Here is a 26313-nt window from a genome sequence, read left to right on the forward strand (position 1 = left end):
AACATCTGCATCTGTTTGAATAACGTATTGGATCTCTTAAATGTGGTAAGGATAATCCCTTGGGGCTTCCGTTGTGGATATAGAGAGTGTTATTCTTAACCCGATAGATATTTGCGCTTGTATTACTCTAAAACTATAGCCCCTTTGTCACAGTTGCCGCCCCACATTACGAGTCTTTGGCACCGGATGTCTATTTCTGAGCGGAATGGTTCTTTTGCTTTCATAACCACACCTCTTAAGGTTATGAACATAGACAACCAGGCAGGAGGGGGAGAGGTAAAGTTCAAATTAGACTCTCTTTAGATGCTGTGGTAAGGGAATCAGTCCTTGAGCTCATTTTTGAAAGTCCCTCTGACCACTAATCTAAATAATTGTGATGGTTATTATGACACTCGAGTGAGGGCATTATGGGACCGGGATATGTTACTATGAATTTATTTCTTTAGAAAGGAGGTGGGATGGCAAATTTGAAAAACATAAACAGCAGGGGAAGTGCAAGAATTGAGTATTGCGGTGTAAAATCTTGAGACTGGGTGGTGGGAAGGAGGTCCTAATCCTCTGCGCTCTGCATACTAGTCTGATGGAGCCAAATTGTTTAATATGTTATGCTTCTGGAAATTACCTTTATGTTGAAAGAACCTATGGGATAGCACCTGAGCTTTGCTCGACAGATAACTTGCCTTAAAGTGTTCGTCATTTGACTTGAAATTTTTATCTTGGAATATGATTTTCATTTAGCAGAGTACAAGCAAAAAAGATGAACCGGAAGAAATTTTCTGGTTAGAACCTGAGACCTTTTGGCACGTTTCCCTGGACACATAGCGACTTATTGGCCAAATAACCGCAAGTTAAAATTGCGTCACGCTTTTTTCGTACCTACCCAGAGATCACGCTTCTGTGCAAACTGAGCTTTCCTTTTTTCATTTTGCGTTTAATTTTGCCTGTTCGGTTGCTAGCTCGTATTCCATGCTAGTATGCCTACTGCATTGAAGTATCTTAACTGGACAGTTTAAAAGGAATTGATTTATTGATTTTAAACTAGCATAATTCACTCTTTTTTTGTTGAATCCAGTTTTCCTATTTTTACCGTCTGCGTTCTAACGAAAGCAACGAGACAATGCAACTGGACACAACTGGTCATGATTTTGCTGTAAAATTCGCGCGAAAGCTATTTTGTGACAGAAAAAATAAGCACAAAGAAGTGACCTGAATCGAGGATAATGTCCACAATTGTTACTATCCTGAAGATTTGGAGCAACTTGAAACACATTCAATCTCGCTTTCTGCCTCGTAATATAGCCATGGCATATTTATTGATACGCTATCCTTCTAAGGAAACATAGCGATAATGGGATATTATTTTAGGCTAGCATACTACTTGAATTTTCATGTTATTTATGAATGCAGAGATGATTTGGCTGGTCTTGAAAACCAGCTTCACTCCTGCCATTTATGGTAGTTGACCATTGGTCTTAGAACATTAGCTAGCTCGTGTTTATTTCTTAATGGTTTATCTTATGATGCGATTTTGAGTAAACGAATCATTAAGAGGCTCTATATGCATAGTTCATCATGGCTACAGCCATGTTTGTAGTTGAAGGTCCTAAAATGTCATGTGGTTTCCCTTCCCCTTTCAAACTGAGACTCCCTCTACAGAGCTCAGTCGTCGTTTTGAAGAAACAATGATCTGTTTCCTCCCTTGTCATAGCGCTGTCTATGTAACAAAATACATTTAAAATGTTTCCCCTTTTTTACTTCAATAAATAATTTTTTTTTAACTTTAAAGAATAAATATTAGTATGTGTAGGCCTATATTAAACCGACTGTGCACGGTCATTTTTTTCAGTAAAGTGCAAATTATGTTCGTGTTTTGAGAAGGCACTCAGGAGGGCCAGGGTTGGCTCTTTACTTGGTTGCATCTATCCCTGCAACCATGAGGGAAGACGTTGGACAATGAAGCTCAAATATTGACTGGCCCCCTCACATTTGTGAAATCAAGTCAAACAATTTAATCTGTGAATTCAAGTTTGTTAAGATTTTTTTCAAAACGGATATTGTGATTTAGGCGGAAGTCGGAAATCTTCTGACATATGGAACCTGTCCGCCATAAGGATTTGGGAAAACTTTTAACCGTAGGTGATGTGTCAGTAACTGTTTTTTTTTGCCAGTCTACCAAAATGTCATGTATCCGTAATAGCACAATGAAAATTGAGAAAATTATCATTAACATACTATAATCATTTGTTTCATAGATTTGTTTATTGACTTTTGGATTGCATACTGTTGGCACCTCGTTTTGAAAAGAATTTGGGTTAAAGGAGTGCCTTAACTTTAAAGAATAAATATTAGCATGTGTAGCCTATATTAAACCGACTGTGCACGGTCATTTTTTTTCAGTAAAGTGCAAATTATGTTCGGATTTTGAGTAGGCACGGGAGTTGTCAGCCCTACTCGTGTTATTTTTTGCTCGTTTTGAGTTTAATTTGGTTATTTATTGTAATTTCTGTTCGTTTTGAGTTTCATTTAATTATTGATGGTGATTTGTGGTAGTTCTACGCTTGGAATAATATTTCACTTTATTTCAGGTCTTTTTTGGCTTAGTTGAGCTCTTTATTTTTCTTTGAAAAACTTGTTTTGTGGAAATATATCTTATAATTAATCCCATATAGAGACTAAGTAGGTCGTATTTTGGTTTCAGTCTCCTTCCAGAGAGAAATGTTACAAAATGGCAAATAATTTACTAGAACTTGGATCTTGGCTGAAATTAAACTTAAAATACATGCTTTTAAAATGAAAGTAAAGCGCAAAATTATGGCTTTAAGAGAACAGAACATCCTGTATATAAGGGATGCTGTTTCTTGCTCTATACAGTAAACCTTCACTAGTGCTTTACTGGAGGCATTTTTTTTAGTACAAAAAATGCAGTTGGCTAGTAAACGTATGTGTTTTACAAACCAACTGCCCATGTTGAAGTTACACGTTAGAGTTAAAGTTGTCCATGTTAGAGTTGCACAGGACCCAGTTAAACGGGAGCTCAGTTGCACGACATTCCAGTCAATGGTGGTTGAGCTAAACGTGGGTGGAGTTGTACGGGGTCTAGTTGCACGATGGTTCAGTTAAACAGGGCTGAGTTAAACGGCGGTTCAGTTGCACGAGGATTTAGTTAAATTGGGTTGAGTTGCATAGAAGCTCTGTTAAATGGGCTCAGTTACCCGAACACCCCTTTTATGCAACGTATAACGTCACTGCAACACTATCATGTTTTTTGTGCTCTTTAGATAATTTTGTTTGTGATGCCGTTCACATGAAAGTTTTCTTTTTTTCAAATAAAGGTGCTAAAGTAAAGTCAGCCAAAGGGCGCACGTCCTATCCATGACCCACCAAAATTTTGCCATGGCCCATAGGTAGGGCATGTGCCCCACGTTGGGGATCACGGCTCTATATAGTAAACCTCGAATAGTGAGGTTTATATAGTAAACCTCAGTATAGTATATAGTAAACTCGAGAAATTTTTAAATACAACAAATGTAGCTGTCTATTAAACGTAAGTGTTTTACAAACCAACTGCTTTTTAAAGCGTTCTATCCAAAAAAAATTATTATTTAAAGGATATGTTAATCAATAAGCCCTTCAATTATTGAGGCATTTAGAAAAATATGTCCCTCCTATTCATATTGCCTTTGTATTAGAGCATCCATTCTTGAAGTATTGTGGTGAGAAGCCAAACTGTAGCGAAAAAGGCAAGGGGCAGCCCCCTCATACAGAAAAATTGCTCTTCAAATTTGTGTGCATATGCTGCAGTCCTTATTTTTAATGTGTCGTACGATTGACGAAATAATACACTGAGTTAGGATCGGTTTGACCACACAAGATAGTGCTCTCTCTTTATGTTGAATAGTGTTTACATAGTTTTATCAGAATGCTTACTGGCCTATCTGTATGTTAATTCACCTGTGGTTTGTCATTTATCACAGTGAAGTTTGTCTGAAGAAAAGACTTCAATCGTATTTTTTTTTCTGTTTCATATTAGTAGCTAAGGGTTCTAAAGGAAGAACAAATTTGTCAAAGAATTCAAGATATTTTCCTTCTTGATATATAGATTGGGATCAAGTATCTTTCGTTTGACTCTGCTTTCAAATTAGAAGCTAAGCAAATTGGAAAACTCGGTGAAATTACCTTCGAAACACTAGTTTTACAAACATTTGACAGAAAAGTTCCGCACTCTTTTTCTTCGGCTTGAAAATGTGCAGCGTTTTCAGTACAGGGATAGTGACATAGGGATAATAGTGGGTTCCTTGTGCGGTAACATGCTTGTTTTCATGGATTACATAAAACAGATATTTTTTTTAACTGAAAGTAAGGAGCGACATTAAAACTTAAAACGAACAGAAATTACTCCGTGTGTGAAATGGGTTGTCCCCTCCGCAATCCCTCGCTCTTTAAGCTAAAGTTTTTAATTTTTTTAAAAAGCAGAATTGTGGCAAAGAGTCAAACTTTAGCGTAAAGAGTGAGGGATTGCGGAGGGGACAACCCATTTCACATACGGAGTAATTTCTGTTCGTTTTAAGTTTTAATGTCGCTCCTTACTTTCAGTTAAAAAAACTAGTTTTTAATGTAATTTCTGAACGTTTTTGAATTACTGCATGTTTGATTTTGGCTCTTCGCACATAAATTATTAAAGTGAAATTTGCATATTAATTCCTTTTTTGGCTAAATGACTTTCTCATAGTTTTGATCAGACGATTTTGAGAAATAAGGGGTGCGGAAGGAGGCCTAGTTGCCCTGCAATTTTTCGGTTACATAAAAAGGCAACTATAAATTTTAATTTTTAAAGAATGTTTTTATTAGTAAAAATATACGTAACTTAAGAATTAACTTACGTAACAAACTTTTATATTCTTAAATGTTTATTTTGTATATGAGGGGGTTTATACCCTCGTTAATACCTCGCTCTTTACATCGTAAGTTTTGTCCCAATTCTTTAAGAATGACCCCTGAATCAGAAAGGCCGTAGAATAAATAGTTGAAATTGCTAAAAAGACTATAGCATAAAGAGCGAGGTATTTATCTCCTCCTAAATACCTCGCTCTTTATGCTAAAGTACTTTTAGAACCCCTCATATGCGTAATAATCTCTGTTCGTTTTAAGTGTCAATGCTACTCCTTACTTTCAATTGAAAAAACTTTTCCATGTTTATTTTTTCATTTTTTTTTATAGTAATTTTAGAAAATCCTGCGCCCTTTTCATTGAAGTTTTGTTCCCCCATGACATATTTCTCCAAGGAAAGATCCTCCAACATAGCCCCTCCCCTCAACCCCACCCCCAAAACAAACAAAAAATCCCCTGAAAACGTCTGTACACTTCCCAATAACCATTGTAACACTGGTCGTGTTACAGTGTATACATGTACTACATGTAAACACTGGTCGAAGTTTGTAACTTGCAGCCCCTCCCCCAGGGACTGTGGAGGAGTAAGTCATTTCCAAAGACATAGTTATTATGGTTTTTGACTATGCGGAACAGAATGGCTATCTCAAAATTTTGATCCGTTGACTTTGGAGAAAAAATGAGCGTGGGAGGGGGCCTAGGTGCCCTCCAATTTTTTTGGTCACTTAAAAAGGGCACTAGGGCTTTTCATTTCCGTTAGAATGAGCCCTCTTGTGACATTCTAGGACTACTTGGTCAATACGATGACCCCCGGGGAAAAGAAAAGAAAAAAACAAACAAACAAATAAACACGCACCCGTGATTTATCTTCTGGCAAAAAATACGAAATTCCACATTTTTGTAGATAGGAGCTTGAAATTTTTGCTATAGGGTTCTCTGATACGCCGAATGCGATGGTGTGATTTTCGTTAAGATTCTATGACTTTTAGGGGGTGTTTTCCCCTATTTTCCAAAATAAGGCAAATTTTCTCAGGCTCGTAACTTTTGATGACAAAGACTAAATTTGATGAAACTTATATCTTTAAAATCAGCTTGAAAATCCGATTCTTTTGATGTATATTTTAGCATCAAAATTCCGTTTTTTAGAGTTTCTTTTACTATTGAGCCGGGTCGCTCCTTACTACAGTTCGTTACCACGAACTGTTCGATAGTTTATGTCCAATAAGTTTCACATTGCTCAGTTTCTGTTGGAAGTGTTGTTATTTTTTTAATTTTTAGTTTACGCGGTTTCTTTTAGTATTGTTTTGTACTAGAATCACTGAAAAAAAGAAGAAAGGACGCAACCAGAAGAAAAGAAAGATAAAGAATGCCAAAGTAACCTTTCACAATTAGGTTCAGTAGTTGCATATAAATATTAAAACTAATTTAGTGATTATAACTTTGAAAGAGCTGGGGAAGTCTACTACCCTAGTTCAGTAAGGTAACTATACAATTACCGTTTGTAGTGGCAAAGTATATTAAAGCACCTTTTTGTATGGAAAATCAGCACTTTGATATGGGATATTTTTGGCTGCTCTGCAATTGACGCGAAAGTCAATTGTAGTCTGTGGTAATCTAGAGGCTCATAATTGGTAATTTTCCTCCTCGATACTTGCTAGAACAGAGGTGGTTTTAGGGAGGATGGTACAGAGGGGGTACTTGCCACGGGTGCAGAAATTTAAGGGGCACAGAATTTCAAGTAAATAATCTAACGGTTATAGCCGTTTTGTAATTTTAGTAATTAGATTTTTATAAAAATGAATAGTGGGCACCATTGGCAGTAAATGTAAGCAAATTGAATCTCAAATTTTCATTTTTCTCAGATCTTCTTCAACATTCCTTGAAAATAAAAGTAAGTAGACCGAATTTAATCAATTTTAATGTTTTTTTTTGTGTGTATATATTTTGTATTCAAACCTGTTCATATTTTACAAGACGTTTAGGTAATTAATAATATTTCAGAAATTGAAGTAAGAAAAGTTAGATTTCAATAAATGGAAAAATATGTTAATAAATGAAAATCTTGTTAAAATTTAGCCTGAAAATTTTTGGGAGACAGAGGAGGAGGGGCTAATCAAGATTTTACGCAGGGCAAAAAAGAGGGTTGGACTCTCAATGTGCTAGTATTGATGAACAAGAGCAGCGACTAGGACTAGAACCGTAGTGCTGACAGAAAAAAAAATTTTAATATAGAAAATAAGGTTCAATTTTGGGGCTTAAAATTCAGTTTTTCCAGAAAATAGGACATGCAGGTGTTTCTAGTATTGTAATCTGGCGCCATTTGGACGATCAATGCCTACATCTGGGCACCATGACTTCATTAGTCGATATTTTTTAACCGTCCCCATATTGAAATTGGATATGACTATTGTATGAACGAAATTTGTACGAATGGCAAACTGCTTATGTTACGTACTTCATTTTCAGTCTGACATTTGGTAGGTTTTTTCACTTATCAATCTGTTAAGATCTTACATCTTTTGACAAAAAATGAATATTTTTAAAGAATGTAAGGACTCTGATCTTTCTGGTCTGTGCCCAAAGTTTATTCTGCTCTAGTCAATGATCTAACGACTTCATAAGAGTATCATTGGATCACTCTGCTCCAGTCGAGGAAAAAGAGGTACAAGTACTCTTGATTAAGGTCTGTTAGCTCCAAGATCTGAGCGCCTAAGTTTTATTCAAAAACGAAGATCTGAACATAATGATGTGAAGTCAAAGAAGTTCTTCGCAGAGTGATTAGCCAAAAATACAGGGTTATGTTTTTGCGTGGATGCCTAAATGTAGCACGTTGGAATCACACGAAATTGCTCCCAAGGGCTCTTCAGCAAAATTATGGTCAACAAAATGTTTTTTTTTTGAGCAAATTTAAGATTTTGTTTTTCAAATTTCGCTTGTAGGTTGTACATTTGTGGAACTGAAAGATTGAGCAATCCTTAGTTGTCAAATTTAATTGAAATTCACTTTTGCTCTTAAAAAAAAAACAAAAAAACGGTCTCTCGGTCATGCACGCCAAGAGCTTTCTTTCTGAGGTAGGGACACATCAAAATGGCTAAACTGAGGGATCTCTATGAAAATATTAGAAAAGTTCGTCAGAGTAATGAAATACCAGAACCTGTACCCATAGTCTTCACTGCACTTATCTATGCTTCATGTAGCTTTTGTAATTACCTCACTCCATCCTTATTTTTTGGTGGATTCGAATTTTAACCTTGCATACAAGAAACAGATGAATCGGACGTATTTTTGACAGACAGGTTCCTAAACAGGAGTGTGATTTCGTCAAAATTCTGGGGGGGGTGCAAGCTGGAGCCGAATTGGTGCTGATTCGCCAAGTCAGCATAAAATAACTAAGTGGAAAAATGAAAAACGAGTCACATAGTACCTTAAAGGGAAAGGTTTCTAAAGAAAACTGATCTGTTTCTGTGGGTGCTTGAATTATATAGGCCTATCTTAGTTTTAACAAGATTTTTTAAATATGCTAAATTTCAGGGGGGGGGGGGTAAACTAGAGTCTGAGGGGCAGTTGGCCCCCTGCCCTATAGTAAATTATGCTCGTGTTCTTACATTGAAATTATAGCAGTAAAAATAGCCATCTGTGGATGAAACCTGTATATTTCTCTAGACTAAATGGCTACCTTAACTTTTTATTCTTTGTTGTGGTGTCTTAATGCGCGTATCGACTAGTGTATGTCTAGATACTATTTACTGCTCATTTGTGGTTGCATTACACTCAGGTCAAATGGCAGGCTGCCATCACTACTAAAGGGTTTCAATAAGATTTAGTATGTGTAAACTAGCTTTGGGGCTTCTCTTAAATTGGTCGTTTGCTTTTAAAACCCATACAAAAGTTCAAGGGTAATTGTTATGGTTATATAGTTTAGGCTCTTTTAACCTACGTCATTAAAAGTGGCTTTTACTGCTTTTAACCCGTTAGCAGCTATATTTTTTCTTTGCAGCTTTACTTTCTTTGAATAAGATCTTTGTGGTACTGAATAGAGCTAAATAGCTTAAAGTATGCAATAACTATTTCCTCGTTTTCAAGATAAGGGGGGGGGGGGCGAAAAATTCCTGGTTAGTGCTCTAAGCCATGAAAAATCAACCTGTTCTCTTAGAATTTACATTCCCTGGTATCTTGACCCTCTTTTGACATTGACTCTCTCTTAGAATTTGTATTTTCCGGTATTGTGTTATTTTTTTTTTTTTTGCAAAAATTGAGGTTTTGTGACACATGGTAAAAACACTACTTTCTTAGCGTTTTTTCAGATGGGTGGTGGTGGCTCAAGATCTTCTTTGTAGTGTTTTAAGTTACAACGCATTGATTGGCTTTCATAGAATCTCCATTCTTTGCCACTTAGAATCTTCATTCTTTGGGCAAAAACTGGTGTTTAGTGAAGCAAAACGCCACTCTGCTATAGTTTGTCTATACAGGGGGCTTTAAACATGCTGTTTACGGTGCTAGACCAACAAAAACTGACTGGTAATCTTCGAATTTATCTTCTTTGGCTTATCGATGCTCTTTGGGTAAAAAATGATGTTTTGTGGCTCACAATGGCAGAAAACATTTCCTTGTTGTGTTATGATCTCTTTTGCTGCTTAAAAATCGCACTAGATGCAGTGATTTCCTTTCAAAAGAGCCCTCTTCCAACATTCTGTGATTACCGGTTCAATACGATCATTGCTGGAAAAAAAATGAGACATGATTTGCAAGTTGGGAGGCTGTAATTCTACTGTTCAGGGTGTTCGACCATGTGATTCCAATGATGCACTGCTTGTTTTTATCCGACGTCATTTTTGTGGGGTTTAGGCTCTATTTTGAAACCCGCATAAATTTGTTTTCGCAATAAATTTTTACTGTAAAGATTGGTCGAAATAATAGTTGCATTCCTGGATTAGTGTTAAGCGGGAAATTTTTATCAATAAACAGTCGTTTTCAAAATGTGACTTTAAACTTTTGATTACTATGGGCCGGGGTTGGCTCTTTACTTGGTTGCAGCTATTCCTGCAGCCATGAGGGAAGACGTTGGACATTTTGAAGCTCAAATATTGACTGGCTACCTCACATCTGTGAATTCAAGTTTGTTAAGATTTTTTTTTTTCAAAACGGATATTGTGATTTAGGCGGAAGTCGGAAATCTCCTGACATATGGAACCTTTCCGCCATAAGGATTTGGGAAAACTTTTAACCGTAGGTGATGTGTCAGTAACTGTTTTTTTTGCCAGTCTACCAAAATGTTATGTATCCGTACTAGCACCATGGAAATTGAGAAAATTGTCATTAATATACTATAATCATTTGTTTCATAGATTTGTTTATTGATTTTGGGATTGCATACTGTTGGCACCACGTTTTGAAAAGAATTTGGGTCAAAGGAACAATTCATATGTCGATGTGTTTGACAGCGCCATGTTCTAGATGGCATATTTATGACGGATTTAATAGGATTCTTTAGGGACATGTATAACGTTATTCTGGTCCCCTTATCTCTTTTACTGTAAATTATATTAGTTTTGTTGACAAAAATAATGGGTGGTAGTTTTGATAACAATCTAGAAAATGTTTCTAAAAGGAACAAATAGAGAACAATTCGAAGCCTATCATCACTTTTCTAAGATTTTTAGAAATTGCTCTCCTTAAAGTAATAGTCCTTGGGTGTTTTTTTTGGGGGGGAGGGAGATGATATTGGTTCGGAAATAATGCAAATGTGTCTGGAAGAGCTTTAATTTGGATGCATAACCAAGCTATTAAAATATCAAAATCACTGAAAGCGTGTTATATTATTCTAATTACCGTTTAAGTCCTCTTTAAAATCTGAATTTTCATCAAGTTTTATAGTTTACAACAATGACCTTTGTTCAATATTATTTTACAACGATTTTTATTTTTTAGCTTGAATATATATATATATATATATATATATATATATATATATATATATATATATATATATATATATATATATATATATATATATATATATTTTGCAGTGCCAGTTCCTGTTTATTTGTTGGCATGTTAGTACTGATGGAACAAAAAAAAAAAAAAAAAACTTAATTTCAATTTTGAGTGTAAAAATTATTTACCTTCTATATTGACGATGATAACAATCTATAAAATATATGGTTTTTATGTTTCCTTCACAAATACATATAGATGCTTGCTGACAGTTTCTCTTGTTTTTGTGTAACTGGTCTATTTATTGGGTGCTTTTGACGAGCTCCCTCCCTCTCCCCAGAAAAAGTCCTATTTATATGCCTGATAGGGAGTGTTTTGCCTTTTGGAGCCTTTCAAGAGTTGTTTTCAATTTTTTCTTTGAAGTTGTCGTAACCGAATAATCAAACTATTCTCATTGGTTAACCCCCGAAGTGAGAATAGCATTGGTGTGTCAATTATTTGGCCAAATGAGAGAAATGAACATGGAAGTGATATTCTCCCTTTAATTGAGATTGGTTTCAATGTGCTATGCGTACTATTGTTCTGTTGTTTGTTGTCTTAGGGGGCTTTAACCCCCTCCCCACCGAAATGTTTGTCTGACTCGTAAAAACAGAACAAAAATGAATTTAAATAAATTTTTGACGTGTTTTTAAAGCTTTCTTTTGTAAACACCTCCACCGAAAAAATTCAGAATACGACCCTGTATACCATAATGTGCTTATGGTTGGCGCGCCACGCTACCAGTCAAGGAATTCAATGCGCCGAAACTCATATAGGCAAGTGTGTGTTCCTTTGAGGAGCCCTAATGGAAGGTGATCACTTGGGAGTATTTAATTAGATTTGATGTGCTTTTGCTTGTAATTTTACGAAGTCTTACGTTTATTAATGATAATTTTGCAGGAATTCGGACATTTCTTGGATGGGAGAGTAGGGCCAAGGCCTTGATCAAGTACTTTTTAATTTCGGTTGCTAAAATAGGGAAACAGTTTTTTTCTCCTCTTTTTGTTTTGTTTCTCTCTTCGCTTTTTTCTAACCAAACAATTGTATGACTCTCGATCCGTCACTGGTCATCTCAGCCCTGTGTGAGGGGCTCTGCGCTTTTTGAAAGCGAATCTTGGCTTTCGGTTAAAGTTTGGTGTTATCTAACTTGCTTTGTCCTGATGTGCTATCTGTCACTCTTTCTCAATTATTGAGTCGACTGCAGAGCCGTTACTCTAGTTGTTGTAGTCTGCGCAATCAAATTATTTTACCGGGGAAGCAGCAGGCCATCAGTGGGACTGCATCTAAATTTAATTTCTTCCATGTCCATTGTTGACGTAATTTCGTGAAATAAGGGACAAAAAGACCCCTTCACAGAAAGCAAGGAGCTCTTGTATAATCCATTGCACGGAAACAAAACATATATAAAAGAATCTTGAAATCCATAAAAATTCAATTGATAATCCCTGGCGTAATATGACTTAGTTTTAATGATACTTCCCCTCTTTTTTCCCCTAAAAGCTATTGACCTCAATATAATTTTTTTTAGAGTACAAAAAGATCCGGTCAGATGTTAAGAAAAAAGCGATGGAATCCACACGCTTGCAAAAGAAGGTGAAAAAGGTTCGTGGTGCTACTGTAACCCTAGGTGGTAGCGGAAGTATTGTTGGTACAACTTCAATGGGTAGTAATCAGGTAGTAAATGTCGACATTTGTCTTACATTAGTTTTGTCTTAATCTTGTTTATCTTTTGTTTTTTAAGCATGGTATTTTAAGACTGTAACTTAATGCTCCTTGTTTCGAGGGAATTGCTCGTTTTTTGAAGAATTTTTTTTAAAATTTTAAATTTTTGGTAAAACTTAGTATGGTTGTGTAAAATTTTTTATTGTAGTAGGCCCTATAATGTGTAGAGAGTAGCTGCTTAAAGGAATTATTGTAGTTGTAAGGTTTTCTCGCTCCAGAACTTGGAAAAAAACTGCCTCATTGGCTAGTTTTTTTTAGGGTGAGAACACTTTTTATGCTACAATAGCCCCTCTCTGGCCTTTTACTTTATCGTTTCTTAATAATCCCCGAGTCTTCCTTTCAAATATCTTATTTTTCTTCGATAAAAAAGAACTTTGAAAAGGTAAAAAGCTGTTTTGTCTGGGGCACCCAGTTTTCATAGTTTAATTCAGAATTAAATTAAAAAAAAGTAAGGAGCAACATTGAAACTTGAAACGAAGAATGTTTCTTGAAAGTTTCAATGTTGGTCTTTACATTCAGTTGAAAAAAACTTGTTTTTTCTATTTAATTTCTGATTGTTTTTTAAATAATATCAGGAAGTCTGGCCTTACCTCCACGGAGAAATTCCCATCCCCACAGAAATATCCTCTAGACCAGTGGTTCTCAAACTTATTTTGACACTATAGCCTACTCCTTTATACCAAAAATGTTTTACGTACCACTTCTCAGTTACCGATACCAAGTAAAGTATGGCTAAAATATAAATAAAATTGGCAGTCCTGGAGTTAAAGGTTATTTTAATTTCTGTTGACCGGCAGCGTACCCCCTAAAATTTTTTGTGTGCCCCCATTTTTGGGTACGTGTACCACAGTTTGAGAATCACTGCTCTAGACAGTTCAGTTCCGGTGAAAATTTAACCCGAACAATTTCCTTTAACAACTCCACGCATAAAATTTAGACGGAAAAGAGAAAGCAAGACATATAAGAAGAATTTTGTATAGGAATTTGGCAATCCCCATTGTATAATTTCCTCAGACAAGTTCACCACCTGGAGGTTTCTATCCCCATGGAAAATTCATCCCTGGAAAAACACAAACATAAATTTCGTCCTCCCACTCGAAAATGTGTACATACTTTCCAATTATAAATAATACTCATAAACAATTGAGCTAATTTTATAACTTAGGCCTTTCTACTGGGGCTGTGGGGGGGGGGGGCTCATGCCATATTGAAAGGCATAGTTATGGGGCCTTTCAAATATGATGAACAAAATGGCTGTAGAAAAATTTTGATCGGACGATTGAGGAAAGAAATGGGCTGGGGGGGGGGCTAGTTGCCCTCCAATCTTATTGGTCACTTAGAAAGGGCACTAGAACTTTTAATTTCCGTTCAAAGAATCATCTCACGATATCTAGGACCACTGAGTCGATGCAATCACCCCTGAAAAAAAAAAACATGCATCCGTCATCTTTCTTCTGGCAAAAAAAATACAAAATTCCACATTTCTGCAGACAGGAGCTTGAAACTTCTACAGTAGGGTTTTCTGATACGCTGAATCTGATGGGATGATTTTCGTTAATATTAAATGACTTTAAGGGGTCTTATCCCCCTTTTTTGAAAATCAATTAAATTTTCTCAGACTCGTAGCCTTTAATGGGTAAAACTAACTTTATGAAACCTATATATTTGAAATCAGCACAACAGGCCGATCCTTTTGATACATATATTGGTATCGAAATTCTGTTTTTTAGAGTTTCAGTTACTATTGAGCCGGGTGGCTCCTGACTTACAGTTTGTTACCACGAACTGTTTGATACTTCACTTGACTAGGACAATTGAATAAATTTATGCCCTGTAGATGTCACTTTATAACAAAAATCTTTTCAACAGAAGTCTATGATCGTATTTACACGGGGCGTTTTTTTACGTGATTCCTCACGATTTATATATCCCACACAGGAAGTATGTCCTCCTAGATCTTTGTTAGGTTTTTGCAGTATATTTCTGTTACTTGAACCCTTTTTTCCTCGTTCTGAATGTACCTTCTATTAATTTCAGAGTTGGTAATTAGAAATGGTTTTCTGTAGTTTAAAAAAACAGAATCCCCGACAAAAGTCTCTTCTGTAAATTTCTTTTGTGTGATAAACCCAAACTTACTGATGGTAAAGCATTTTAGATTGGTGTCAAAAAGCGAAATCTTCGTCACATTGTAGAATAAAAAAAAATGTAATACAAATTCTAGCTACTACAGACCGACGCTCCTTTAGCCCAGCGCGCTTAAACTTTACAGTTGATCAATCTGGATCAAGAGGAACAAGAAAGTACTAATACCACTACTACTAACAAATCACCGCAGCGCCAAGCCGCCTGAGGCCAACGCAGCTATGCATGCTCCTCCTCTATTCGAATCTATCCAAAGTCTCCCTCTTTACACCCTCCCAGGAAGTTCCCATTTCCCTTAAATCTTTCCTTAGACATCCTTCCACCTCAATCGTGGACGATCATCTTTCCGTTTAGTCCTCAACGGTTGGCCGAAAAGGACAACCTTCGATGCTCTGTCATCTTTCATCTGCAGAACATTCCCCAGCTATCTCAACCTTTCTCTCATTATAGCCCTAGAAAGTGGGATTGTACCGCACTTTTCTTACAGCCTACTCTACGAAATACCAATTAAATATGTTTAAAAAAACTTTTTTATACAACATTATGTACAGTTGTATACCCTCTGCTGAGGATGAGAACAGTGGATCTTCCTGAGGAGGGGGACTTGGGTCCTAATTTGTATTTTTAAATTATGACTTGTTAATTTCCACATGGAGCTTTATAAGATAAACATGGAGGGGATGGGGTTAATTCACCTCCTGATCTCTCTTCATTTGGAGGAATATATTTTTGCGATCTTCTTCAGGAGCATAAACTGTTCGACTATTTTTGTTAATTGAAGAAAAGAGTGACGCTGAACCGTGAAAGGAGTTTTGCGTCAAATTATTAGGACGGTTATTGTCCCCCTTCAGACTCAAGCAATACTGCATTTCGCTATAGTTCAAACTGTCCCTCACAATACTTTGAGAATGGAAGGACTCATTTGTTTAAGCGGAAGACAAACTTTGACGTAATAACAGCCTCCTTCAACAGAACTGGATAATGAATAGAAATTAAAAAAGTAAGTGTTTCAAAAATATAGTAGCCTACAGAGCATCTTTATACATTGAAGATGAATTCAAAATGCCCTAGATATGATTAGAATGCCTATCCACATATTGCTGGATGATTTTCGTCTATTTCACCAGTAGTAAAACTATTTGCGAAGTGGAAAACTGCATCTAGCTATCTTTCATCCAAACCTCCTTTTGACAGTCTGGACTGATTGGCGCTTCAAAACGAGCTTTTATTAGAGCCAGTTCCCGTTCCTTCTCTTATTACCCTCTTATTTTTGTCTTTAGTCACTTATACGGGTAAGTTATTTACTTTTGTGTTATTCTAATTAAAGTCCCTTATCCTTTCCCTTTTATGCATTTTCAGGGATATTTCATCATTTTCCGAATTGTATTACAAATATAGGGTCTCTTTCAGTAACAACAATGCTCAAAAATTATCCAGCGAGGGGGGGGGGGGAGAAAGGCCAAGATTTAACGGACTAAATATGTATGGATCAACTCATTCTCGGTTTCCCTCTTGTTTTTCGTGTCAAAAATATTTTCTTCAGTTTTGCTATCCCTCGGACTCATTACAAAGCTATATAATGCTTAACAGAAGTAACATTTTATTCTGATTATGCTATTGCTTTTTTTCTCTATCATATGACGTCTTCGTACGTTGTTCTAGCTTAATGTTGCTTTAAAGAGTATTCCAGTATCTGATTACTAGGTACTACTTGAAGGCTTTTCCCTAGAGGCTACAAGTTCATCAATATGTCCCCAATATCTTGGAAATCGGATAGGAATGGGGTTTTGTTTAGACTTAGTCCTTGCCCCTAGGAGGATACTTGCCCCTTTCCATCAAAGCAAACTGAAAGGGTGTCTCTTTGAGAGTAGTGAGGAGCACATAGGTGATTGTGGTGGAGGATGATAAATAAATTCAAAACGATAGACTAGCCAGTGTCTACATCTGTACTTCTCTGTGAACTAATAGAATGATTAGTTTGTACGTAAAGAATAACCGTTTGTTGCTCATGGCCAATAGTGTCCTCTGTACATTTTTAGGATGCGAAAAGAAAAGAAAGAAAAAAGAATCTCAGCATCTGTAATGCTAGTGAGAATAAAAGTTAGCATCTTCCTTTTTGTATTTTGTATAACAACTGTTAGTGTGATAATCTATAAATTTATCGTTTGTAACATGATACAGATTTCGCAATTTGAAACACTAGTTTCAACGGTGATGAAAAAAATATTTTTTATAAATTATATGAGACATAGCAAATAGTTATTTGTTACGTCATGGACTAATGCCAGTCTGCGGATATTTTCCCATACTGGCCATTTGATTACTAAATAAGCATTTACAAAGATTTTTCTTTCTACTAAATCACTCAGCTAGTCTAAGAAATATTGTTCCACTTTTACCAGTGGGCAGGTGGAAAAGGTAATCTACAATGCTCGTATATACGATGCATGGAAATGTTACCTAAAAAAGACCTTGTGGGCTTGTACCCAAATAAAATTGGCAACAGCAACGGGATTTAACTAAATAAAGGAAATGGAAATAAATGCCGAAATTAAATATTTGAACCACACATCAGAGGAACATCCGCATCAGCTAGCAATCATAAAAAAGGAAGATCAGAATCTTAAGAGAAGTCCAAAACAATCAAATTGAAAAATATATGATATTGCTCTATCTATATATATATATATATATATATATATATATATATATATATATATATATATATATATATATATATATATATATATATATATATATATATATATATATATAGTTGTCTGTGTGTCGAGTGACGTCATGTTTGTGTGTCGACTGACGAAATTACAGACCGGGACATCGGGACACAAATGACGACCGGGACATCTTCTATCTATCTATATATATATATATAAATAAGTTGTCTGTGTGTCTGTGTGTCGAGTGACGTCATGTTTGTCGACTGACGAAATTACAGACCGGGACATCGGGACACAAATGACGACCGGGACACCGGGACATAGGGAATATAAATGACGACCGGGACACTCAAAGAGAAAGCGACCGGGACACAAGGAATGTTCGATTAGCAATCACCATCAACAAAGCACCGGGACACAAATGACGACCGGGACACAGGGAATATAAATGACGACCTGGACATAAGTAAAAAAAAAAACTAAAAAAAGGTAAAAACTACAAAAAAACTAAAAAGAAAAAAAAACTAAAAACTAATAAAAAAAACTAAAAAAGCTAAAAAACTAAAAAAACTAAGAAGAAAAAAAAGGAAAAAAGGAAGCGCCCCCACCAACTAGGTGTTGGGGTGGCGCCACCCCAACAGCTAGTAAAATATAAAATATATGATATTGCTCCTCACGTTTTGAATGGATTCACACTTGGATGTAAAATTATGAATGAATAGTAGTTTTATAGAGCAATTCCTTAATAATATTTTTTACTTCAGAATTTGGGACGGTCGGAAAGGAATTTCATTGTTCGTAATTTCTGCGTGACTTCTGATCATTCTACGCGGCTGAAGCCATCGCAACCTCTACAATAGGGTCCTCTGATGTTGAAATACGTTATATACACATATTTAAATACATTGAAACATTGTGTATAAATATGAAGAGACAAATATTACCATTTAATATGGCTGAAAACAAAGTTCTCGGTGGCACTTTTCAACCCGCCCCCTCCCAAGAGATCTTTTGGCGAGGCTCATGACGCCCCTGCCACTTCTGTGCCGGTAGGCATGTGAATCTTATATTTCATGCTACATAGAAAAGATTGTTGTAATGGGAGGGGTACTATTATCCTTCTTCCTAGGACCAATAATAAAGGCGTACACCAAAAATATTCCCAGGATGTAAGAGAGAGTACATATCAAATTTGGGCATTGGAATAAGCTCTTTTAGGCATCTGCCCCCCCCCCCATATTCCATATTTTTGTAGATATTAGCTTGAAACCTTTATTGTAGGATTCTCTAATATGCTGAACCTAATGATGCGATTTTCATTAAAATTCCTCGACTTTTTGGGTGGTGTTTTCACATTTTCTTGAAAATCAGGCAAATTTTCTCAATCTTGTAGCTTTTCATGGATAAAATTAAACTTAATGAATATTATATATTAGGGATCAGCATAAACGACTGATTTTTCTATATATTATTTGTTATCATTTTTTTTCTCACTTTTCATAGAAGATTTCACATCTGGATAATAAGATATTAATATAGATAATTATAGCACACGATTTGATCATTGACACTGGCATGCTTGATTAATTGCAAAAGAAAGAAAAATCCAACAAAATCTTACTTCATTACTGGTGGAGGGGGCTAGGGTTTAAAGAACGGTGATTTTTGGAACTTACCAGTGACAAACGTTTTGTTAGCCAAAAGAAAAAATAAATGATAATAGTTAAACTTGTAAAACATGATGCAAGTTTAATCTGTGTATCACAGGGTACATTTCTTCAGGTGTGTTATCGTTCTATGGATTCCTCAAATGATTTCGCTCGAACATAACAAAATTAACCTAACAACTACGTACCAAAAATTTATTTGCTCATGATTGCCAACGAAATTTATTCTATTACAAGGATGACTCTTGCTTGCTTCAGCGATATATCCAGGGGGAAATAAGAATAAAGGAATCGAGGATTAACTGCTTTGCTTGGCGATTCACTGTTTTTTCTTTGTATTTGAGCCACTGACTGAATTGATTAAATTCTAATAAAATCAATTTGTGGTAGGTGCTTAGTGGTACAGTTACTGTGGGATCATCAGACCTGGTCAAATCTGCAGAAGCAGCTCAGGTTGATCTTGCCAATAAAGTAGCCGAGTTGCATGTAGCTGAGAAGCAGGCTGTGAAAACAGCACTTGTAGAAGAAAGGAGCAGATTTTGTCTTTTTGTCAAGTTCCTGAGACCAATATTAGTAAGTAAATAGCATATCCATATTAATAAGATTAAGGCTGATAAGTCACGTTTTGCGGATGGGAGATTATAAATTATTATAAATCTTCCTTTTTTACAATTTGGCTTGGGCAAAGATATAAAGCAGGACGAGAAGTCACAAAAAATTATCCAGTGGAAGTTAAGTCTTCCAGGGTGGGGGATTAAAGAGTGAATATCTGGGCAGAGAGAACGGAGAAGGGACATGCGCAACTATGCTGCCCTTAGGTGGCTTCCTGTTGTATTATATTTGGTACTGTGCCGTACCAGGTATAATTTAGGATTTATTGTAAGTGGCACTTTAGGCCACAGACTCTTTAGACCTCATTTGTTCTGTAGGAAAATCATAGCTGGCTGCAGTAGCTTAAAAAGCCTTGACTCGATTCCCTGAATCCGCCCATAAGAATAATAACTCAAAAAGTATACTTTTTGTTCTTTAATGTGTAAAACCGACCCTTTGGCTCATTAATATTAAGCGGCTTACTTCATATTCCAGTTCTGGCTAACATTTCTAGCAAAAAAAAAGACTTTATGGGAAACCAAATTTTGATATTTTCATTTGCTTTTGTTTGTAGCATCTTAGGTTTCCTGGAGTAATGAATAATCTTACTCGTGATGCGTGCACGCATTCGAAGATCTATAATTTTTGCATTCCTTCGTATCAATATTGAAGCTTTGAAATCTTTGGACGGGGGCTATAGCAGGGGGCAGTTCCAGGATTTTCCTTGGGGGGGGGGGTGCATAATAGGTGGCTTCGATTAACTTGCGAACATAGAAAGGCCCGCAATTTAAAGGGAACCTCGATAATTGTGCGTCGTAGGTAGGTAGTGGAAATGGTCGTAAATTTAATTTGAAATCTGGTGAGGGTTAAAGTCTGTTGGTATTTAAGTGGTATAAAAATATTGATACAAAAATTATTAAGTTATAAAAACCACCTTGCCATGAAAAAATAAATAACTGTTCACCATCTAAAAAAAATAATGTTTAATATTTTCTGCATAACGTTTTGCCTTTGCACTTCTGACCGCTATAGCGAGTGAGTTAAGCTTTTTATTGTAAAAAAAGGTCTTGAGCCATCTTTTGGGATCATGCACTCTTTGTCACAATTTGTATAGGTCAACCCCCATACAAAACTTAAATATATTTTGTGACTTGTTAGTATTGAGAAGGTGAGAAATCCTGAAGTAACATTGTAGTTGCATTCTGTTTACGTGGTTAACTCAAGATGTGTGAATTTCCACTTTTTATCAACATTTTATTAGTAAATGTTTGGGAAAAAAATGGATGCCATTCCACTGATCCAAACTGAGAATTCAGAGACCCATCTATACCAGCTAGATAAAAGAAAATAAAACGCATAATTATTACCCTTCTTTTATGAACAATTTTTCGAAAATTTCGTTTTCTTAAATGATTACTTTGACATTTGAAGGAGTATTTCGACTTATATACTTAGTTTTAAGTATATGCTTATATGAAGCTTTATTAAAGTTCTAAAGAGTTTAACCTTTATTTTAATGTTTTGGGATGAACAGAGGATGTGATATGTCATATAATTCAGAGCTTTAATTACATGAAAAGAGGCAGTAAAGTGGCCACCATTTGCTCACTAAAATCCAAAACTTAAATTAATAATTTTTCACTTCTCATACTTTTACTTTCTATTATACAAATCCCCTATAAAAACAACCATGTTGTAAAAACCACCCCGCTTGCCAAAAAAAAGGCAAACCCAATAAACAAAAACAGACAGCCAAAAAAGTAATGATATCAATTTGTCTCAGTGCCATAGCAAGACTCGAAAACAAATTTTTGACAGTAAAAAGAAGTAAATATTTTACTTTTCAGCCATGTTGTGACACCACAAACCTGAAATATCATTTTCACAGCCTAAAGAGGTTTAAAAAAGATTAAAGAATTTTGAATTTCCTCTCCTTGTTATTACGAAATGAAGATTGTCGCCTCCCAGTTGGCTTTTGTCGTAATACGGACATACTTTCTTGATAAACCTAAATTTAATCAAATACTTCTTGGCGGTATGCGACATTAGTAAAATCTAACAGAGACCGCAAAAAGTAACAACTTGTTTCAAACTTGTTTGCAAAAAGAAACAGTCTTAATAATTAAAAACTTATTAAAACTCAACTATTAAAAACCTATTAAAAACCAAGAACTCCCTTATTAGGATATATAACTTCCACAATTGCTTTACTTTTTACTCAAAAAATTTCAAAAAAAGAAATAATTTTCAAAAAAGAAGTTTTCGTAAATTTTCTCTGATTACTAAAGAAATTTCAAGGAATTCTTTTTTTTTCACCATTCTAATAACTTACTCTGTAACCCTTAGAAAACTGAAGTGTGGAGTTTTGATTCAAAAAGCATATGTACGTCAACTGTCAAGTACTATCATTTTCAAATAGAGTTTTGTTTGATGACTGTAAGAGCAAATAACTTGGAGATTTCAATTTTGCCGTATAAATCCTAGGAGATTGTATCATAGTTACATAAGCTTTTCTCTGAGCAATGAATTTTTTGTGTTTATTTTCAAAGATAATGAAACTCTGGTAACTTGAATCTCAAGGGGAGGAACAAGCTTAACATTTTCGAATAACTTGGGATATGTGTTTTGATGCGACACGGACAATAACGTCTAAACTTCAGTCAAGCCCTTGGGGCTGATATGAAATAGAATTTTTCGTTATTTGAGACATTCCATATTGAATTTTATTGTTGCGACGAACTTCAGCCTTGCCATTTAAACTTATCAAGTAGATTTATCAACGTCGTATCATTGTTCAGACTCGGATAATGTTGCTTTTGAATTACTCGAATGTCAAGTCATCTAGAAAAGGCGAGTTGCAAATTAATTTGGTATAGATTTAGTTTTATGTATGATGTATTGGGTTTGATATGGGAAATATCGGGTTCAATTTGGGTTTGTTATATTGCACCAGTGAGGTTAATGATCAGTGAAATAAAAAGTAACACAGAAGTCGGACACCGAAAAAGAGGAATGCAGGCGTAGTGTGCAATCTGCGCCAGCATCAATCTCTCCAAGTATAACAATTCACACTTTTGCAATACCCTTAGGCTATATATCAAAGTTGGCTGTTTTTTCTTTTGTTTTGCAGTATTTTTCGTACTTTTATCTTGTCAAGCAGTTGGCTCATAAAGTCAGTTTGACCTTATTGATGCGAACTATACCATCAACAGTTAGTTCATAATGCCAAACATTACAGAAAAGAGAGAGAGAGAGAAAATAACTTACTTTTGTATAAGGCAATTGTGATGGTAGTAATTATTCGATTGTAAAGTTTAGGGAGAGCGCTGAATTGGGAATATATTTCTTTTTTTTTTTGCTATTTGATTTTTGCTTTGCACTAAAATTTTACCTCTTCACACCAAGTAAAAAGAATTAGGGCTAATCCAAATATTTTATCTTATAAGTTTTCCAGGATATAAGAAAATCACTGGATATATTTCAAGGAAAGTACTGTTCTTATCTTCCTGCGTTGAGCACAAACTAAACCGCTATGAAATTTGAATTACAGAGGTCGATTTGGAGGAACATTTCTCTTCCTCCCTAAGAGGAAGAGAATCCTTTTATTCTTATAGGGATGGATTTCTCCCTCCCTAGGGAGAAATTCCTCTCTAGAGGAATTTCTCTAATTTACTGCTTTGATTTTCCTTATTTTATTTTAAAATGCTATTAAGTAGTTTAAAGTAAGTCTTGTTTCCAAGTTGTTCACAGTTTTTAGTCTTGTTTACAACATTTATTCATAGAAAAATTTTTAGCTTGTGAATAGTTTTAACATTTAGTGTTACGAGTCATTCAAAATATTTGAATAATTTGACGTTTTGTCTGGGTTCCACCGTATTTACTCCTATTTCAGCTCTGAGGAACTTCTCTAAGATTCCCTCTAAGTGTCAGCAAATAACTGCTCTATCACGTCGTGATTGGACAATTTTAGAGTACCTCTGGGAGTTATTAGCAGTGGTTCAAGGAAAAAGTAAATTATAATGTGTCATGAAAAAATTTTCTATCTTAAAATTATAAAACTATAAGTTAGTCGTAGAATTTGACTTGGGGATGGGATTAGGTAAATCTTGGCAATCATACTCAAGAATATAATATATATATGTCAAACCTTTCTGGATTGTTAAGAATAATACAGCTCTTGATTATAATTTTAAAGTAATATGTGATACAATTTGCATTCTAACTAAAACGAAATTTATTTCAAAAAAGAAAAAGTTCGATAAGATTAGTAATAAGGATAACAGATTATATTTACCTATTAATTTTACTTGTAAGCAGATTGAAGATATTAATTTACCAGAAATTTTAAATCAGCGACATGTGAAACAGGCCCTTCCTAGTAATTTCAATTATAATGATAGTCCAGTTTTAACTTATAAATTTTCAAAAACTATTGGGCAAATTATTTTTAATTATAATTTAATACTAAAAAAACTAGATAGTGATATAAATTGGAAACCGGTTTGTAATTGCAAGCAACTTGGCCCATTTGTAAATCCTACTTACAAACATGTTATAACAGGGGACTTGTCAATAATAAAGCAAGATGATCTTCAAATTATAATGAATAAAGGGGCTAATTTCCGTCTTTCTCATCATTTGAAACCATCGAGTGTTCTTGATGGATTGGAAAATGATTTTGATTTATTTATTGATAAGCGGTGTAAGAAAGAGAATAAAAATAAAGAGAGTTTTCAAAGTTGGAAGAATTTAATTATTAGTAGAGTAAGAAATAAAAAATATTCTAACTTAAAAAATAGTAACACTAAATCATTATTTTATAATGCGAAGATTAAACAAGCAATTGCTAATCTAAAGAATGAATTTGTAATTGTGCCAGTGGATAAAGCTAATAATAATTTTGCCATAATTTGTCAGAAGCTGTATTGTGATATCTTAAAAAGGGAGTTATGCACAACTAATGTTTACGAAAAGGTAAATATAGAGGATGAGAATTTAATTGAAAAGACTGAAGAAATACTTTTTAAAAATTTTAATATTAAAATAAATGACAATGATAAAAAGTTCCCTTTCCTATATTGGACTATAAAATTTCATAAGAATCCCCCTAAACCACGGTTTGTTGCTGGAGCAGCTAAATGTCCAACCCGCATTGCTGCTACTGACCTCTCTTTAATTTTAAAGGAAATTGTAAATAAACTTAAAACCGATTGTTCTGGTATTAAAAAATTTTCGAATCTTCATCCATATTGGAGTGTTAATAATTCACTGCAGGTGATAGATTCTTTAACAATGGTTTCAGCTAAAAGAATTGAGTCTTTCGATTTTGCGACAATGTATACTAATTTATCACTTAATTTAGTGTTTGATAATTTAAAAACTGTTATAAAGAAATCTTTCCTCTTATCTAGTTAAAGGTTCTTAAAAATAGACATTTATAATAAAAAAGCTATATGGACAAACTGCTTTAATACTACAGTTAACTTGAGATTTTACAGCTTGGATATGATTTTTGAGTTATTGGAATTTGTTTTATACAATACTTATATAAGATTTGGGGGTGATTTGTACAAGCAAATTATGGGAATTCCCATGGGGGGGGGATGCCAGCCCATTTATAGCTGACTTGTTTTTAAGTCAACTAGAATATAATTATATGATGGATAAGAATAATCCAATTAATTTAAAACATGCTTTGTCAAATAATAAAAGATATTTAGATGATATTTTGGTCTTAAATTGTAAGGATTTCATTGATATTTCTAAAAATATATATCCATCAGAGCTTATTCTTGAGCCTAGTGATGGCGCTGGTCATGAAGATCATTTCTTAGATTTAAATATTAATATTTGTGATAATAATAAATTAAGTTTTAAAATGTATAATAAAACGGATGATTTTGATTTTGAAGTGATTAGTTTCCCATTCCCTGAAAGTAATATACTCTCAAATATCACATATTCAGCGTTTTTCTCACAGTTACTTCGTTATGCAAGGATTTGTAGTAATTATATTGATTTTAAAAATAGATGTAAAATCTTAAGCCAAAAATTGATATCAAGAGGTTTTTCTGCAAATAAATTAACTTGGCAATTTAAAAAATTTAGTTTTCATTATAACGAACTTTTAAATAAATATCAAAAGAATTATCTAGAAATACTTAAAGAAATTTTTAACTAATTTCGGAGGTTCGAGAAATGTTGTCACAGCGCCATTTATTTTGAATTGTGTTTCTAATTGAGCGGATTTTCTAAAAAATTAGCCACATGGTAAAGATGAATTGTATAATTGTTTAGTTCATTCAGGTTTTTTGCAATGTGTTAATATTTGTGATTTGGTAAAATTTATAATATTTAGTTTACCTATTGTTGCTAAAAGGAGGGATATATTAACAGGATAAGCTTGTTTTTGGTTTTACATTTGCTGTTTTTTTTTTCATAGGCATGTATTTTGGGGGTGATAACTGACGCGGGGATGCCATGGATATTCTATGGTAGCCAAAACACTGTGCTGGGTAGAGAATTTAGAGTGGCGAAACCCTATATAGGCCAGTGTATTCTCCTGATGAGCCCCTATGTTGGGTGTTGCCTCTGAATTATTTGTCTATATTATTTTTTCTATTGTTTGGTAAATGACGACTTATAATTATTGA

The 26313-nt window shown here is 34.7% G+C and overlaps 2 protein-coding genes across 2 annotated transcripts in view; one reads left to right on the forward strand and one right to left on the reverse strand.

Moving 5' to 3' along the window:
• Positions 1-26313, reverse strand: part of LOC136033871 (spermine oxidase-like) — a 445682-nt gene that overhangs the window by 151527 nt on the left and 267842 nt on the right. The gene's annotated exons all lie outside the window — the stretch shown is intronic.
• The window catches only part of LOC136033866 (protein MTSS 2-like), a gene marked incomplete in the record, with an annotated part of 126827 nt that overhangs the window by 36715 nt on the left and 63799 nt on the right, over positions 1-26313 (forward strand). The window contains 2 exon segments of the mRNA XM_065714836.1: positions 12389-12534; positions 19460-19642. Of these exon segments, the coding sequence (XP_065570908.1) occupies positions 12389-12534; positions 19460-19642 (329 nt within the window).

This window comes from Artemia franciscana, chromosome 12 (assembly GCF_032884065.1).
Source record: "Artemia franciscana chromosome 12, ASM3288406v1, whole genome shotgun sequence".
Taxonomy (NCBI): Eukaryota; Metazoa; Arthropoda; class Branchiopoda; order Anostraca; family Artemiidae; genus Artemia; species Artemia franciscana.